The 15282-nt window shown below is 43.3% G+C and overlaps 1 protein-coding gene and 1 pseudogene across 2 annotated transcripts in view; one reads left to right on the top strand and one right to left on the bottom strand.

The window, feature by feature from the left end:
* LOC103264688 (protein yippee-like 2) overlaps window positions 1–3416 on the top strand; it is a 42280-nt gene extending 38864 nt beyond the window's left edge. Inside the window, exon 4 of the mRNA XM_008062401.2 lies at window positions 2826–3416. Within this exon, the coding sequence (XP_008060592.1) occupies window positions 2826–2915 (90 nt within the window). The 3' untranslated portion in view covers window positions 2916–3416. The remainder of the gene's footprint in view (window positions 1–2825) is intronic.
* Window positions 3417–9246: 5830 nt separating this feature from the next.
* On the bottom strand, window positions 9247–9828 carry LOC103264687 (annotated as a pseudogene). The gene has a single exon (XR_504588.2). The product of XR_504588.2 is annotated as a transmembrane protein 208 pseudogene (transcript).
* Between the last annotated feature and the right edge of the window lie 5454 nt (window positions 9829–15282).

Here is a 15282-nt window from a genome sequence, read left to right as displayed (position 1 = left end):
TTTAAAAAATGTCTATTGGAAAAAAATACATATATAAAACAATGCAATAGATGCTAGACACAAAAGTATGTTCTGTTTGAATAAAGTTTGAAAATGTGCAAATTATTTTTAAAAAATAAAAATGAAAAGCACCACAGGTAGCATCTGCAGTGGAACTTGGCAACAGTGCCTTTAAATTACATTTTTCACATCTCCCTTGAAATGTTCAGGATTAGGGGAAAGAAAAAAACCTAGACATTGTGTTCAGTGATGCCAGGATGGTCTAGCCACAGCTTTCTGTGGTTGACTTGGTTGTTCCTTGTGAGAGAAACTGGCCTTGGCCATTCTACTCCCACTGTGTAGTCACAGGCCTCCGTGGGGTGATCTGGGGTGGGGCTGGGGGCACAATTCTGATGTTGACTATCCAGAAATGTTCTGTCCCTTCCTCTGTTTCTTGGCCTCTTGACTATCCTACTCCCCTGAGGATGTGTTGGATTAGAGAAGAAAGATAAACCCCAGCTGGGGTTGTTTTTGTTTTTTGCTTGAGGTTCAGGTAAAACAATGGATTCATTTGACAGAATTTTAAGGGAGGCCTTTGACTGGATACAGAAGTGAATGAGAGCCAGTATCTGCCCTCAAAATGTTAGCAGTCATGATGCCAGCCAGGGAGGAAGCTGACATGGAAACAAATAAAACAGCTCGGCAAGTGCAGTGATATGCATAGGACAGTAGGAAAACACTCAACAGCAAAATCTTCATTACCTCATATGTGCCAGGCCCAGGGCTCCATTCTTTCATTCCATTATTTCTTCTGACCCTCACAATAATCCAGTGAAATAGGTATAAATATCCCAGTTTTGTAAGTGAAGCAGGGTCTATCAGGTGTTTGTTGATTCCAGATCTATCAGGTGTTTGTTGATTCCAGATCTAGTTCTCTTTCCATTGAAATCCAGTTCTGACATTTTGCATGTGTCTGTGTGGCTCAGGGCAACTAACTTGTTTTTTTGGTTTTTTTGTTTGTTTTGGTTCTTAATAGAAAAAAACTCTCAGTTTTACTCTCTCCTCCCCGCTTCCCCTGAACACATTACTGTGAACAAAAGATCTTATTCACAAACTACATTCCTGGGTTTGTGTGTGTGTACACACACACACACACATACACACACGGAACCAGGGAATAGTGAAGTGTCAGGGGAATGTCCTGCTGAGCCCACAGCTCTCATGCGTGTGGTGCATTTGTGTGTTCTCTATCGGCCCCCTCCTCTCCTTGTCCACTTTGTGGAAGGATTCCTCTCTCAACATGAGACCCATGTCCGAGCTCTTGTTCTGAAGTCCATAGCCCCTGAGCTCTAAAACAGAAAATACAGTTGATACAAATGCTGCCCAAAACCTCCGAATTAGTTTCTTACTAATTTAGGGGGCTGGGGAGGAAGCACTGATGTCCACTGCTTATACATATAAAGCTGAGCCACATGATGTAGGTGACCAGTGTGTTTCAGATAATACACCAAGATGATGTTATGTATTTGTCTGTGCAAATGAAATAGCCCTTTATCCTCCATCCCTGCAGGACTTTTTTTTTTTTTGAGTTGGAGTCTCACTCTGTCGCCCAGACTGGAGTGCAGTGGCCGCTCCCAGCCACTGGGCTGCTGGGCTCCAGCGATCCTTCCACCTCAGCCTTCCGAGTAGCCGGAATTACAGGCATGCGCTACCACGCCCGGCTGATTTTTTGATTTATTGTAGAGATGAGGTCTTGCTGCCCAGGCGGGCCGAACCCGCGGGCTCAGGCAATCCACTCACCTTAGCCTCCCTAAGGCAAGGGATTATAGGCTGAGCCACCAAGCCCGGCCTGCAGGACTTTTTTAATGTGGGGTTTATTAGCTGGGAGAGGCCATGGTGCTGCGGGTTGAGAAAATTAACCTGCCAGGTGGTTTGTATTGAGTTTTCCCTCTGGGGGCCTGGCAGTTGGGTGGGCCAAAGGGCTGCCAGGTCTCCAGCCTGTAGTTTAATATATGCAGCTCTGTCTCCACACATCTGACAGAAACAGCGAGGAAAACGCGAGGAGCCCTGTTTGGCCTCATGATTTTTTGTTTCTCTCGCTAAGTGTCTTTTCCCTAAGCCTAACAATATAAAATTGAACCAAACTTTCCTGTGTTTCTAGAAACTAGCAGGAATGACACAGAAACTTTATGGATATATCCATAGGCAAATATTCATTAGCATCATAAATCAAGTTCCACTGATACACACACACACACACTTATGTACATATGTATATAAGTATACTCATTCATTCAGCAATTATTCATTGAAGATCTGTTATGTACCAGGCAGCCTTCTAGGGATACAGCAGTGAATTAAACATGAAAGCCTCTGCATTCCATGAAGAAGTTTATATTGTAGTCATAGGAGACAGGCAATAAACAAAATATAAATTTAAATTATAATGCATGTTGGAAAGTGATAAGTATTATGAGAAGAATAAAGCAGGGGTTGGGGGGAGGGAGAGAGGGAGTGCTAGAGTGGAAGTTGAAATCTTAAGTAGCATATTTGGGGAAGACCTTACTGAGATGGTGGCATGTGAGCAAAGACTTGAGTGAACAAAGACCCTGAAGAAATTCTTTTAATATTGAGAAAGTCCTGGTGTCACCTGAGTTCTGCAGCTAAGTGAAGGGGACATAGTGTGGTTGGGTGGTAGAAATTTGCTCAGTTAGTCTGGGGGACTGGGACCAGACCTTGGTGATCCTGATGTCTGTTATCAGCAAGGCCTCTGCTTCCATGCTACAAAAGTCACTTTCTTGTCTTCGGCCATTCAATGTCTTTTCTTTTCCCTCTGTATTTCCTAGGAACATGCTTTTGAAAGCAGCCAGAAATATAAAGAAGGCAAATACATCATTGAACTAGCACACATGATCAAGGACAATGGCTGGGACTGATTGGACAGCATCCACCCAACCCTGTGTCCACGTGAATGCCATCCAACCGAACATTCTTCCCAAGCGTGAGAGAGTGACTGACACTTGGTTCCATCCATTTAGGGGCCTTGCCATCTGGGGCATCCTCCCACCCTGACGCCATCTTTCTGGTGACTGGCCTCTAAATCGCTGTCTTTCTGTCTCTTTGCTTTGTATCTGTTTGTGAGTTGATCCTGGCTTCTCTCTGTTCTAGTGTTGGCTGAAAACTAAACAACGAAAGGAACAGATCCTTGACCACATGGCGGCAGCCCACCTTGATAAGGGCCCAGGGCCCATGCAAGAGCTGCCTGATGGCCTCTTGTCAGGAGAACAGTGGCACGGGGGCATGAGGAAGAGGGAAAAGGGGGAACCCTGAGGGTCCTGGGGTGGGCAATGGGTGGGAAGGTGGAAGTAGCAACAAAATTGTGCTGCTCCTGGAGACCTGATGACTTAGGCTTGAAATAACTTGTCTAAAAGGACAAAGAGAAAAATATACCTCATGACTGCATTCTCTCTGATCAGAAGCTTTTGTTCCTGACACCAAATGTGCCAGGTTAGCAAATGAGCACAAAATGTGGCCCTTATTCTAGTTGGTGGGGCAAGGGCCTGGTTCTTCTGGGCTGAGTTAGGGAGTGTCCTGGTAGCAGTGAGTGAGCTAAGTAATGGCCGGGTGGGTTTTGATGACTCATGCCTCACTTGATCTCTGGGCAGTCAACTTATTTGCCTCATTAGCCACCACAGGTAGAGGGAGAGGGGACTGCTGTTTCGCAATGGGCGCAAGATCCAAATATCCCAAAGGCTTTGACCAGCAACCAAGTAAATCAGGAATTGAGAGCAGGGAACAAAGGGGGCTGCAGTTTGGGAGCTCCTGAAGAAATAGCTCGGATATTGAGACCGAAAAATAAAAAGGAGTATCAGTTAGCAATTCTGTCTGACCTTTTTTCTGACCCTTAATAAGTAACATGGCAAAGGAGGAGAAGAGGGTTGGACAGGGGCAATCCCAGGAATAGTTTAGATTTGAACCAATACAGGCTAGATGTATCTTTCCTCCTTGGATATGCGGTGATTCGGTGGGATCAGCAATTCTTTGCTCCTAGAGTTTCAAGTGTTTACCTCTAGTTCTATCTATCATCGTAGACTGTGGAAAATACAGGCCCAGGCTTTGAGCTTAGTGACAACCAGGCTAGTGGTTCCTCATGCCCCTAAGTTGTTTTCCTTGGACCTGATGTCTTGTGTGGAGAGAAATCTCCTGTCTGTGTGGTCCAGCAGCAGGGCGGGATTAAATATTCCAATATTACCCCCTGCCCCCACCACCAAACTTTATTATATTAGGGAAGTGGAGAACAAATTCCTATAAAGCTCATGAGAGACAGAGGAGTTTGTTACATTAATCAACACTGTGAAGTCTGTTCTACAGCAATTCAGCCAGTACACGGTGCATGGTCGAGCTCATCTAACTGAGTTAATTTCATTTCTTAGGCTGAAAATATTATTGTTAAGATATGTGTATGTTAGGTAACTCTCAGCATCTCATTCTCCAAGTGGGCTGATCCTATAGGAAATTCACTTACAAGAGTGAGTTCATGGAGATAATCTGTAAAATTGATTAACCAAGATTAAAGCAGCTAGCCCAGGACACTTTCAGAATTGCATCTGCAGCAGATCCGGATTTCCGAAGGGAGTGAGTCCATGGCGAAAATGCTTTTGTGTGTCTCCATGTTCTGGTGGCACAATGGGAGACCTGTGATAGATGTGGTCTTGCCCTGCCGGTAGCAATGGCAGGGCTGACAGAAAGCAGGGTTAGCAGTAGAGCACCTCTGTAAGACAGATTCTTAGAAATCAAATTTTGTCCCCCAAGACTTCTCATCCAAATCTTTCCGATGCTTTAGTAAGCCCTGGGAGATTAAGTAAGTTGTTTTCCCTACTTTACTACAAGGTAGACTGAGGTTCAGCAGTAGTATTTAATTTCTGCTCCCAGAGAAACAGTTACTCTGGTTCCCAGCCCCAAGTTCAGAGTAAAACACGTTTTTCAACTTTCACATTCCTAAGCTGGCTTGCCAGCACTGAAAGCATGGATTTCCCCTCTTCCTTTCCCTCTTAATGGAAGTAGTCTTTGTTTATGGATTTTGATTAGACCCATTGCTCAGGGAGTGTCCTGGCTATTTATTGATCTTTTTCATTTAAAAAAAAATAGGGCTTAAACATGGGTAGGTGTTTTGTCTTTAAAATTAAAAATGGAGTGTGGTGTCATAAAGAAACCGGACATAGGGTACCCTGGAATTTCCAAGGGGCAGAGGAAGAGACCCATGTGCCACTGTTCTTCCTTGGGGATGAGGCCTTTGACTGTTGCATGGGTCAGAGCAGGCTCCAATCAGACCCTGGTTCTGTTTGTTTGGTTTTTTTTCTTCCCAATTATTATCCATTGAGCATCTGATAGGTGCTTGATCTGAGTGTTGGTTTTTCCATAACTACAGGGGGAAAAAACTCATTAGGCTTTCCCTTTGTGTCGATGAAACCAAAAGTGCTTCTTATAACTTTAGCTCTGTTCGTGGCTTGTCTATCTAACATTTAGTAGTATTGGAGAGGCCACAGCTGAGCAGTGGAGACATTACATTAACTCATGGCCTCTGTCAGTTCATTTTTTAATTTCCTCACCAAATTATTGACTCAGAGCATAACCAAAGACCTCATTCATTCACCCCAGGTAGGTTCAGGGAATGGGAGTGAGTTTGTTGGAAAAGCATGGGGGAGGGGTATGGGGAGTAGAGATTAGAAAAGGGAGAAGAGAGAAAGTGAAAGGCAGGAAGTTCTATACCTCAGCCAGCAGCTGCCTTCATTTTGAACTGAAGTCCAGCCAACAGACTCTCTAGCTCCATCTCCTCTGTGCCACCCTAGGTCATACAATCTTGGCCACCCTGGAGTATACCCAGATCCCCAGGACATTAGTCTCAGGCAGCTGATGGGTTGATTTGACGTTAATCAAATACAGCCAGACTTGATACCCACATGTTGTCAGCTGGCCCTGACTGAATAGTTCTGCTCCAACTTCTGTGACAGCAAGATCACAAGGATAGGATAGAATAAACCTTTACTGATGGATCAATGTGTGCAAAAGAAGTGTCCCCTTTATAAAAAGATTTTCCAGTGGAGATATATATATATATATATATATATATATATATATAAAAAAACAGTTGCTTGTGAAATATACTTTTGTAAATAATATTTAATTTTTTAAATAATATATTTGGTGCTGTTTTCTCAGATCCCCTGAGAGCACTTTTTATTTTCATTTTAAATTCTATGGTTTCCTCTGCATTTTTTGAAGTATATTTTAAGGGAAACAGTGATCACCAATACATATTTTTTTTAAAGGTCTCTATCACTTTGATCTGGATCAAGGCTTTAAAACAATGCCTCTCTGTGTTTTTTCCTCAGTGGAACAGACTCTGCAGCGCATTACCAGGTTGAGAATTGAAATATTTTCTTGCACCAGTATTGGCTAGAAAAGAAAATAAATAAAATCAAGTTAACTTAGTAGTAACCATTTAGAGTGATTCTTCTTGTTGAAAGAATTTCCAACAAATTGGAATCGTGTTTTTAATTGTGTGTGTATGTGTGTGTGTGTGTGTGTGTGTGTGTGTGTGTGTGTGTGTGTATGTAAAAGCACTTTGGATTGTGCCTCCTGTTTTCTTTTTTACTGGGGACACTGTAACTACAGTTTACACCACGGGCGCATAAAGTTTTTCTTCTCTTTCTCTCTGGTTGTTTTTGTTTCTGAATGGACCAACAGCAGGAACCATGAGGATTTTGTTTTTCTGAGCATGGAGCTGTTGTCGGTTTGCTCCTTTTTCTTGCTTTGTGTGCTCAGCTTTTACAGGCTGTAAAGGAAATCTGTTGTTTGTGAAGATCAAGCAGAGTCAAATCTGTGCTTCTAACTGAGATGAGAGTGTATTAATCACATATCCCAGGGCTCCAGTTGTTTTAGAAGCCACATCAAGTTAAACATTAACTGGTTGGGGTTAGAAGAACATTAATAAAATAATACACATATCTTATAGGTAAACAACTTTGTTTTTTTAGGTCAAATTGCCTCAGGTTCAGAAAGAGGCTGGGAAATCAAATCTTGAATACAATCAGCTTACAAATTTTAAAAGAATCTGCCTCAAATGAGAAAACGTGCTAGGTTTAGAAAGAGGAAAGAGAGGTTTAATTTTTTAAAAAATTAAAATACAGTCATGAAATCTATTGGTAGTAAAAGGTAAAGTCAAGAAGACACTCTGAAGGCTATTCTCATGTTACTGAATTTTATCTGCCCATATGTTTTTGTATAACATTTTGGTGAAAGTGGGAACCAGTTCCCTTTTTCCCAACCTGCAGAGACTATCCTTCAGTACAGAATCTGTCTATTTATGCTTGTGTTTACAAACTGTATTTGTTGGGTTTGAGTTTTTTGTTTTGTTTTTGTTTGGTGGCATTTTTCAGGTCACTTTGCTTCAATAACAAAGGTAATTGTTTCAAATAATTTGTCTTCACTTTTTCCTGTATTTGTACATAGTGATTCAGTATTAGAGAAAAGTGCATTGTTTCTGTCATATTTCCAATCTGTGTTGGTGCTCATTTGAGAAAATAAAGTTTTCAAATATTAACTCTTTCGAGAGCTCATCTGTCTTCATTGACTGGGACTGTTTTATCTTGGCATTCCACATTTAAAATACTGAGAAGGCCTGCAGGAGGTCATCTGTCTAACCACAGTCACAGATCTGTCAACTGAGCCCCTAAGGGGTTATTTTTCCCGAGGACTCTCAACCAATTAGTGAATAGAAAGCAGGTCTCCTGCTTATCTGCAAATGGTTTTTCTGACTTTAGATATCAGAAATGCAAGAGTGACCTTTATCCAGTTCTGTATACTAAGCCCCATATTCACAGGCTCTGCAAGCTTTTCTGATGACACCAGTTTCTTTGGTGAGATAGGATTACATTAAGTCATGCCCCCCCCCAAAAAAAGTAAAACAACAAAATTATGTCAAAGGAGTGGTATCATCTCTGATCAACTTACAGATCAATATTCACAGTTAACATAGGGAATACCAAATTTTCTCAGTTGTTCAACAGATATTTTTTAAACATCTATTTGATTTTAGACCCTTGGGGAGGCAATTCTGTCATCCTAATAAATGAACTGTTTTTGTTTTCCAAGTACCCTCTTCCGGGCTTATCCCTCTGCACACACAGCCTTGTATATCCGATCATTGTGAGTACAGTTTTGTGTTCTGGTACCTCATTTAACACATTCTAGACCGTTTCATCTAGGCATCGTCATCATCACTTTACACTATATTTTAAAGTACCTTTTCAAAACCGTCTGCATCTTATGACATTCCCACATTGTACAGGCAGCATAGGTGGCAAAGAAAGAAGATATAAACCACACAAGTGTGTGTGTGTTCACATTGGTAATCATAGTTTAAAGCCTATTCTATAAAAAAGGAAATGTCTTTACTTCCCGTGAATTTTCACCTACCCCTTCTGGGCCTAGCTACAGTTGACTTTTATTTGTCCTTGAGTATATTATCTTCCTGTGACCTGTTTTGCTTCAGTGGATATGCCTGTTATCATTTCATTCTTGTTTGCCTTTTGCAGAGAAGGACGAGAGAAAAAATAACATGCACAAGACTGGCTGTCTGGGAGACTGGGAGGGGAGAGAACACTAATGTTCACTGAGTGCTTGGTTTGTGCCAGACTCTGCTTTGTTGATAACTTTTTCCTACATGACCTTGACCTCATGCAGGATCTTCACAATGAAGTACTTAAGTCATCCTGAGAGTCCTAACCATCTTGTGGGAAAATGATGGCAGGTGCTGATTATCCCCACTTTGTAGATGATGAGATTGAGGCTTTGTCACTACTGGTGAGAGGATCAGGAATCAGCCTGTCTTACTTCACAGCCCTGGGTTCTTCCCTTATACCGTGCTCCAAATGTTACCCTCTTTAATTCTGGTGTGGATCACATGACATTTTCTCAATCTGCCCACCTTGATAGCTTATAAGTAAGCTCAGGAAATGCAAACTGGAAAATTATCATAAACAAAATAGCTACAAAAGTCGATGCCACCTGAAAAATATTGTGTATTCCATAGATAAATATGAGCTGGGCTTTGATGTCTTTTTTTTTCTCCCCCGTATTCCAAGCCATTTATTCAACAACCCTATACCTCAGACTACTTTGGGTCCCTGGACTAGGCCCTCGATGCTCCAGGCGTGGGAGCCAGGCAGCCCCCTTGGGCCCAGCCTGTGGCTACAATGTCAATAGCTATAATCGCTTCATATGCTGCTGCTCCTGGCAGCACTGCCGTTTCTCATTGTGCTCTGGTGCTGGGGCACCACTGTCTGCTGTGAACCAGGGGCCCAGCACATTCACCCACAGGAGGAAAAGGGCCCAGCCTGGAGCCAGAAGCCAGAAAGACTAGAGATGTAGAAGGAGAAGCAGCTGAACACCTGCACGATGGCTGTTAGTAGGATCACATCTTTGAGGTACTCTGCCATGCCCTGCTCCATGTTGAGGTCCATGCCACCACCTATCAAGGCCCATACTCAGAGAAGGCTGCCTGTGCCACTGAACTCATAAAGTGGTAGCTGGGGCCCCATACATTGCCAGACTAAAGCCCAGGGCCATCCAGGCCCAAAATGAGGCACAGATGGGTAGAAAAAGACTAAGGTCACAAGGCAGTAAATGGCATTGGCCCCTAGTATGATTCTCAAGTAGAACTTCAGGGTTTCTCTGTTCTCTTCAAATATCTGCTTCTTCCCTCTTGTGCCCACTTTGCCCTTTGGGCACCATGGTGCGATGCCAATACCCAGCTGGGGAAACAAGGGAGAGCAACCGAAACCACAGTCAGTAGGTACCACGTCGGCAATGTGTGTATGTCTGTTGTCATTTTTTCATACTCTCTAATGGATTACAGGTGTAAGCCTTGGGCCCTTCCATTAATTGTAGGTGCTGAATAAATGCTTGATGGACACCGAATTAATGGGGATGGTGGAAAAGTAACCACTTTTTAAAAATCTGTTTATGTTAGTATGCTTAAGAAAGGGGAATGGAGAAGTTGAGCACAAAATATTTCCTACATAAGGTAAATAATTTTGTTTATTATTTGCATTTATTTATCTCATAATCTTTTTTTTTTTTTTTTGACATTCATGATGTCTAGTAGGGAAACTAACCTGAGGCAGCTGAAAGTCACAGGGTGGGAGAATGAAGGGTTTTGCGAGGTCCTCCCCACTGCGGGCCACATCTCCAGTCACAGTAGCCAGGACCCTCATGCTGGATCCTCATAGGCACCTGCTTAATGCTGACACAACTGTTTATAAAGGCTTTACGCTAAACCCAATAAATGGCTGGTATCCTGAAGCAGGACACAGGGCTGGCTCTGAAGCACCTCAGTCCAAACACTGAATTCCCCTTAGATAATCTGGGGAAATGGTTCGATCCAGTGCATGACACACAGAAGTCAGTAATAAAATAACCACTATACGTTGCTCAAGTCTATTTTGAACTAGGAAGGAGATGAAGAGTATTATATTTGATGCTTGTGTATCTTATTTGTTTAATTTTCACAATCATCCCCACCCCTCATTTTACAGGGGATGAAACAGGCTCAGGAGTATGAATAACATGCCTGTGGGAGAGCTGGGATTTTAACTCTTGTTACAATTCTGTAAGCCCGCACCCTATGTGTGGCCCCAGCCTGTGATGAATATCTACCAACAGGAACCTTTCTGGTAGATCTGAGCACACACCCAAAATGTCATGGCTATTTTATTCTCTTCTCTTTGATTTTTTTCATAAAATGGAAATCCTGGCCTTTCAAGCATTGGAAGCATAGGGCTTAGAACTGGGGAAGAGTGGAGTTGTATTATACCTTTCTTTTACAGGATTGCAGGCCTGCTGATTATAGCGCTGCGGTTTTATGTTTTTCAGGGGAAAAAGTATTGCTTTCAGTTCAGAATGATTTAAAAAGGTAAAAATCCAAAAACTTGCCCACATGAAAATGATCAAGGTATCCTAACACATGACAACATCTCCATGGGGCAATTGTTTAGGGGTAACTCTCCAGAGCAGCTAGGGACAAACCAAGAATTAAAGTTCACCCCGCAATCCCCCTACTGGGAATATACCTGGAAGAACTCAAATCACTCTATGAAAAAAGATACCTGCACACAGATGTTTATTGCAGCATTGTTCACAATAGTAAGAACATGGAACTGTCCATGCTGCCCATCAAAAGAGCACTGGATTTTTAAAATGTGGTACATATACACTATGGAATATTACACAGCCATAAAGAAGGACAAAATCATGAACTTCACAGCAACCTGGATGGACTTAAAGTCTATAATACTGAGTGATGTATAATAGAAACAAAGAACTGAGAATCATATGTTCTCACTAATAAGTGGACCTTGAACAATTATCGTAATACTATAAGAAAAGGATTGGCAGTAGCAAGAAACTGCTGGGGTTTGGGGAGGAGGCGGGAATACCGGTAGTGGGAATCTGCCGGGGGAGAGGGAGGCACACCTCTTCAACAAGGGTCCCTGCATAATGAACATTTGTATACCTAATCCTGAATTGTACCCCACATCTTTAAAATAATAAATTAAAAGTTAAAAAAATTTTCACAAAAGATCATGTCACAATCAAGTTAATATAAACTGTATAATCTTAAAAAGAATAATTAAGCCGGGCTTGGTGGCTCAGCCTGTAATCCCAGCACTTTGGGAGGCTGAGGTGAGCAGATTGCCTGAGCCCGCAGGTTCGAGACCCGCCTGGGCAACTTGGCGAGACCTCATCTCTACAACAAATCAAAAACTAGCCGGGCGTGGTAGCACGCGCCTGTAGTTCCAGCTACTTGAAAGGCTGAGGTGGAAGGATCTTTGGAGCCCAGCAGGTCGAGGCTGCGGTGGCCGGGAGCGGCCACTGCACTCCAGTCTGGGCGACAGAGTGAGACTCCAACTCAAAAAAAAAAAAAAAAAAAGACTAATTACATAAAGATACTTCTAATTCTCAAGTGATATGGGATTATTTTAATAGGGGCAGAATGGCTAGAGAAACTGCAGTTTTCAAGCCATTAGCAAATTACTTGAAAACGACAGAACTATTGAGTTGTATTTATTTTGAATTAAAATAATGTTAACAATTTATCCCCAGCTCATGAGCTCAGAAATCAGCAGAGTCAGGTGGAAACAACCTTGGCTTTGGAGTTGGACAGATGGGGATTTGAAGCCTGACAGCATGTTGATACATTCACCCCTTTGAGAAAGTCACTGCGATTATGAGTAGTTGCCATCATCTGTAGATTGGGAATACTGGCAACCACATAAGTTATCGTGAGGTCAAATACAGTAACAGCCATCAAGTGCCCAGCACACATGAGCCTTAGCAAGTGTCACGTGTCTTTTTGCTGAGTGACTATAACTCACTTTATGAGCACTAATAGCACATAGGACATTTGGGATCCAACACTCATCCCTCTAACCCCACCTCTACAAAGGACACTGACACCCGGAGAGGCTAAAGTGACCTTGGTGACTGGGCCTGTAAGTAGCGGCACTGGGACTTGAAACCAGAACACTTAGGCAATCAGGCTAGTGGTCCCTGTGCCACACTCCTTGCTTTTACTTCTTAGTGGGTAGTGTATACATTTCTGAGAAGAAGAAAGAGAGTGCGGATGGAAAGGTCAGCTAACAAAATCATCCTCAAATTTTATGGTTACCATTTTTGGTGGTTCTTTTTTTTTTTTTTTTTTTTTGAGTTGGGGTCTCACTCTGTCGCCCAGACTGGGGCGCAGTGCCCGCTCCCAGCTACCGCAGCCTCGACCTGCTGGACTCCGGCGATCCTTCCGCCTCAGCCTTCCAAGTAGCTGGAACTACAGGCGCACACTACCACTCCTGGCTGATTTTTGATTTATTGTAGAGATGAGGTCTCACCCAGTTGCCCAGGCAGGTCTCGAACCTGCGGTCTCAGGCAGTCCACTCACCTTAGCCTCCCAAGGCGCGGAATTACAGGCTGAGCCACCAAGCCCGGCTGGTGGTTCTTTAATAAAGTAAAATGTGCTCGTTATCCTTGCACCCTGGTCTGTTGTGCAGGCAATAGGCTGCAGAGGAGGAGGCAGAATGCTCACAGACTCACTGGCCTCCCAGCTTCCCCTAGACTGTCTATTTCAAATTCTTTTTTTTTTTGAGTCCAAGTCTCACTCTGTTGCCCAGGCTGGAGTGCAATGGCACGCTCAAGGTCACTGTAGCCTTGCCCCACTGGGCTCAGGTGATCCTTCCACCTCAGCCTTCCAAACAGCTGGAACTACAGGCACGTGCCACTACACCTAGCTAATTTTTTATTTATTGTAGAGACAAAGTCTGGGTGTCAGTCTCCTTTGTAGAGTTGGGGTTAGAGGGATGAGTGTTGAATCCTAAATGTTCTGTGTGCTATTAGTGCTCATCAAAGTGACAAGACAAGTGACACTTGCTAAGGTCCATGTGTGCTGGACACTTGATGGCTGTTACTGTATTTGACCTCACGATAACTTAAGTGGTTGCCGGTAGCGACAAGTTGTCTCAAACCCCTGGGCTCAGACAGTCCTCTCACCTCAGCATCCCAAAGTGCTGGATTATAGGTGTGAGCCACCGTGCCTGGCCCTGCCTGTCTCAAATTATAAGCTAACCCTCCAGAGCAAGGTCACACAGGCAAAGCAAGTGAGCGGTCGAATCCGGGATGTTTTATTTATGGCTTTAATAATGGAGTCTCTTGGGAAAAAATTTGGTTTCCCATTCCCAGAAGCAAAAGTGCTTCTACAGAATGTTCTTGAAATTGATGACTGTTTATGTTTTTTCCTACCACATTTCTTGTGCCACCCTAATAGAGTTGAAAACGTCCTTTCACAAGAGTAGGCAGAAAGATCTGCACTGTCGTTCCTTTGGCTGGCATGCTTTTCACCAAGCTAGAACACTGTCGAAAATGGAGAATACAGGCTGATAATGCTGCTGATGATGACATAATCCTATGTTGAACATGTCGTGGTTATTATTAAAACTGCCACTAATCTGACAGAACCTTGTTTTAGCTTTGTCCAGTTCCCAGTCGCTTATTTCCACGGCAGTTGGAAGAACTGCACACACATCTCCTGGAGGCACTCAGGCTTGAAGCCGTTTCCATGGAGACGAGACATACCCAAGGTTCAGATTTCATTTTGCTTTAGATCTCAATGATATTATAAAAGAAATCGTCTACCAGTGAGAATGCCAGCCATCTGAAGGAAGAGGCTGGAGGGAAGGGAGAGCCACTGGCCTCCTGGGGCCCTCGCTGCAGGAGGGACCTCTGGAAGTTTCTGTCTAACAAGGGGTGAGTGGGTAGTCATCACACAAAGCAGAGGTCAGAGTAACCACGGAGGTAACTGGTGTGAACTCGCTGTGTCCAGCGTATCACTTGGGTAGACATGCAGGTTTAGCCTGGAAGGAGCTTGCCTGGAAAAGCAAGGCTTGCGAAAGGCAGGCAGAACTCAACATGAGAACAGCTAGACGGGTCCTTCCTACTAGTGGGCACAAGACACACAGGTAAGTAAAGTCTAAAACTTGGGTGCTGGAGTCAGACCTCTGGGTTCTGTTGCTTGTTCGCTGTGTGACCTTGGGCAGATCAATTACCTTCTGGGACTCGGTTGACTCATCTGTAAAAATGGGTTGTTGTGAGGACTAAGTGAGATTGTGCACATAGAAAAAGAGCCTGGTGCGCTAGAGATGAAGACATGTTCGTTGTTGCTTCAGGAGTGTGAGGACGAGGCACAGATGGGTGTTCTCCAAAATGGAAAAATGCATGTGAAACACTGCGTAAAGGAGGGTTCTTAACATCATGGAGGATGAGAACTATCATTTTTTCTTGCATGTACTTTCTAAACATATTTTATACTTCTTTCCAGGGAATTTGGCAAATGCTAAATATCCCCACAGATAATCACACACGTGTTCTTTCAACAAGTATTTATAAGCCAGGCTTTATGCTAGGGATAAACAGACAAGGTCCCCACCTTTAGGGAGTTTTCTCAATCCCTCTGGAAATGCTTGTGCAACAAGGGGGAGTGGGTAACTGCCCATCAAAGAAAAGAGCAGAATTGCCACAGCAATTACTGATTGAACTAGAAAGTGTAAAGTTATAGAAAATCTTCCCTTGGGCCTTGCTACCATGGCTCCTCTTCCACTGGGTCTCTGCAGCAATTTGTCTGGGTCTCTTGCAGGTGGTATTGTCTGTGTCCCTTTCTAGAATTCCCTTGAGAGCAGGGACCCAGATTGACAGCTCAGT

The sequence above is a fragment of the Carlito syrichta genome, unplaced genomic scaffold (genome assembly GCF_000164805.1).
Source record: "Carlito syrichta isolate Samal-C Ts95f unplaced genomic scaffold, Tarsius_syrichta-2.0.1 Scaffold305692, whole genome shotgun sequence".
NCBI classification, from domain to species: domain Eukaryota; kingdom Metazoa; phylum Chordata; class Mammalia; order Primates; family Tarsiidae; genus Carlito; species Carlito syrichta.
Note: the sequence above shows the minus strand (reverse complement) of the source record. Positions and strands in the feature narration are given on the sequence as shown.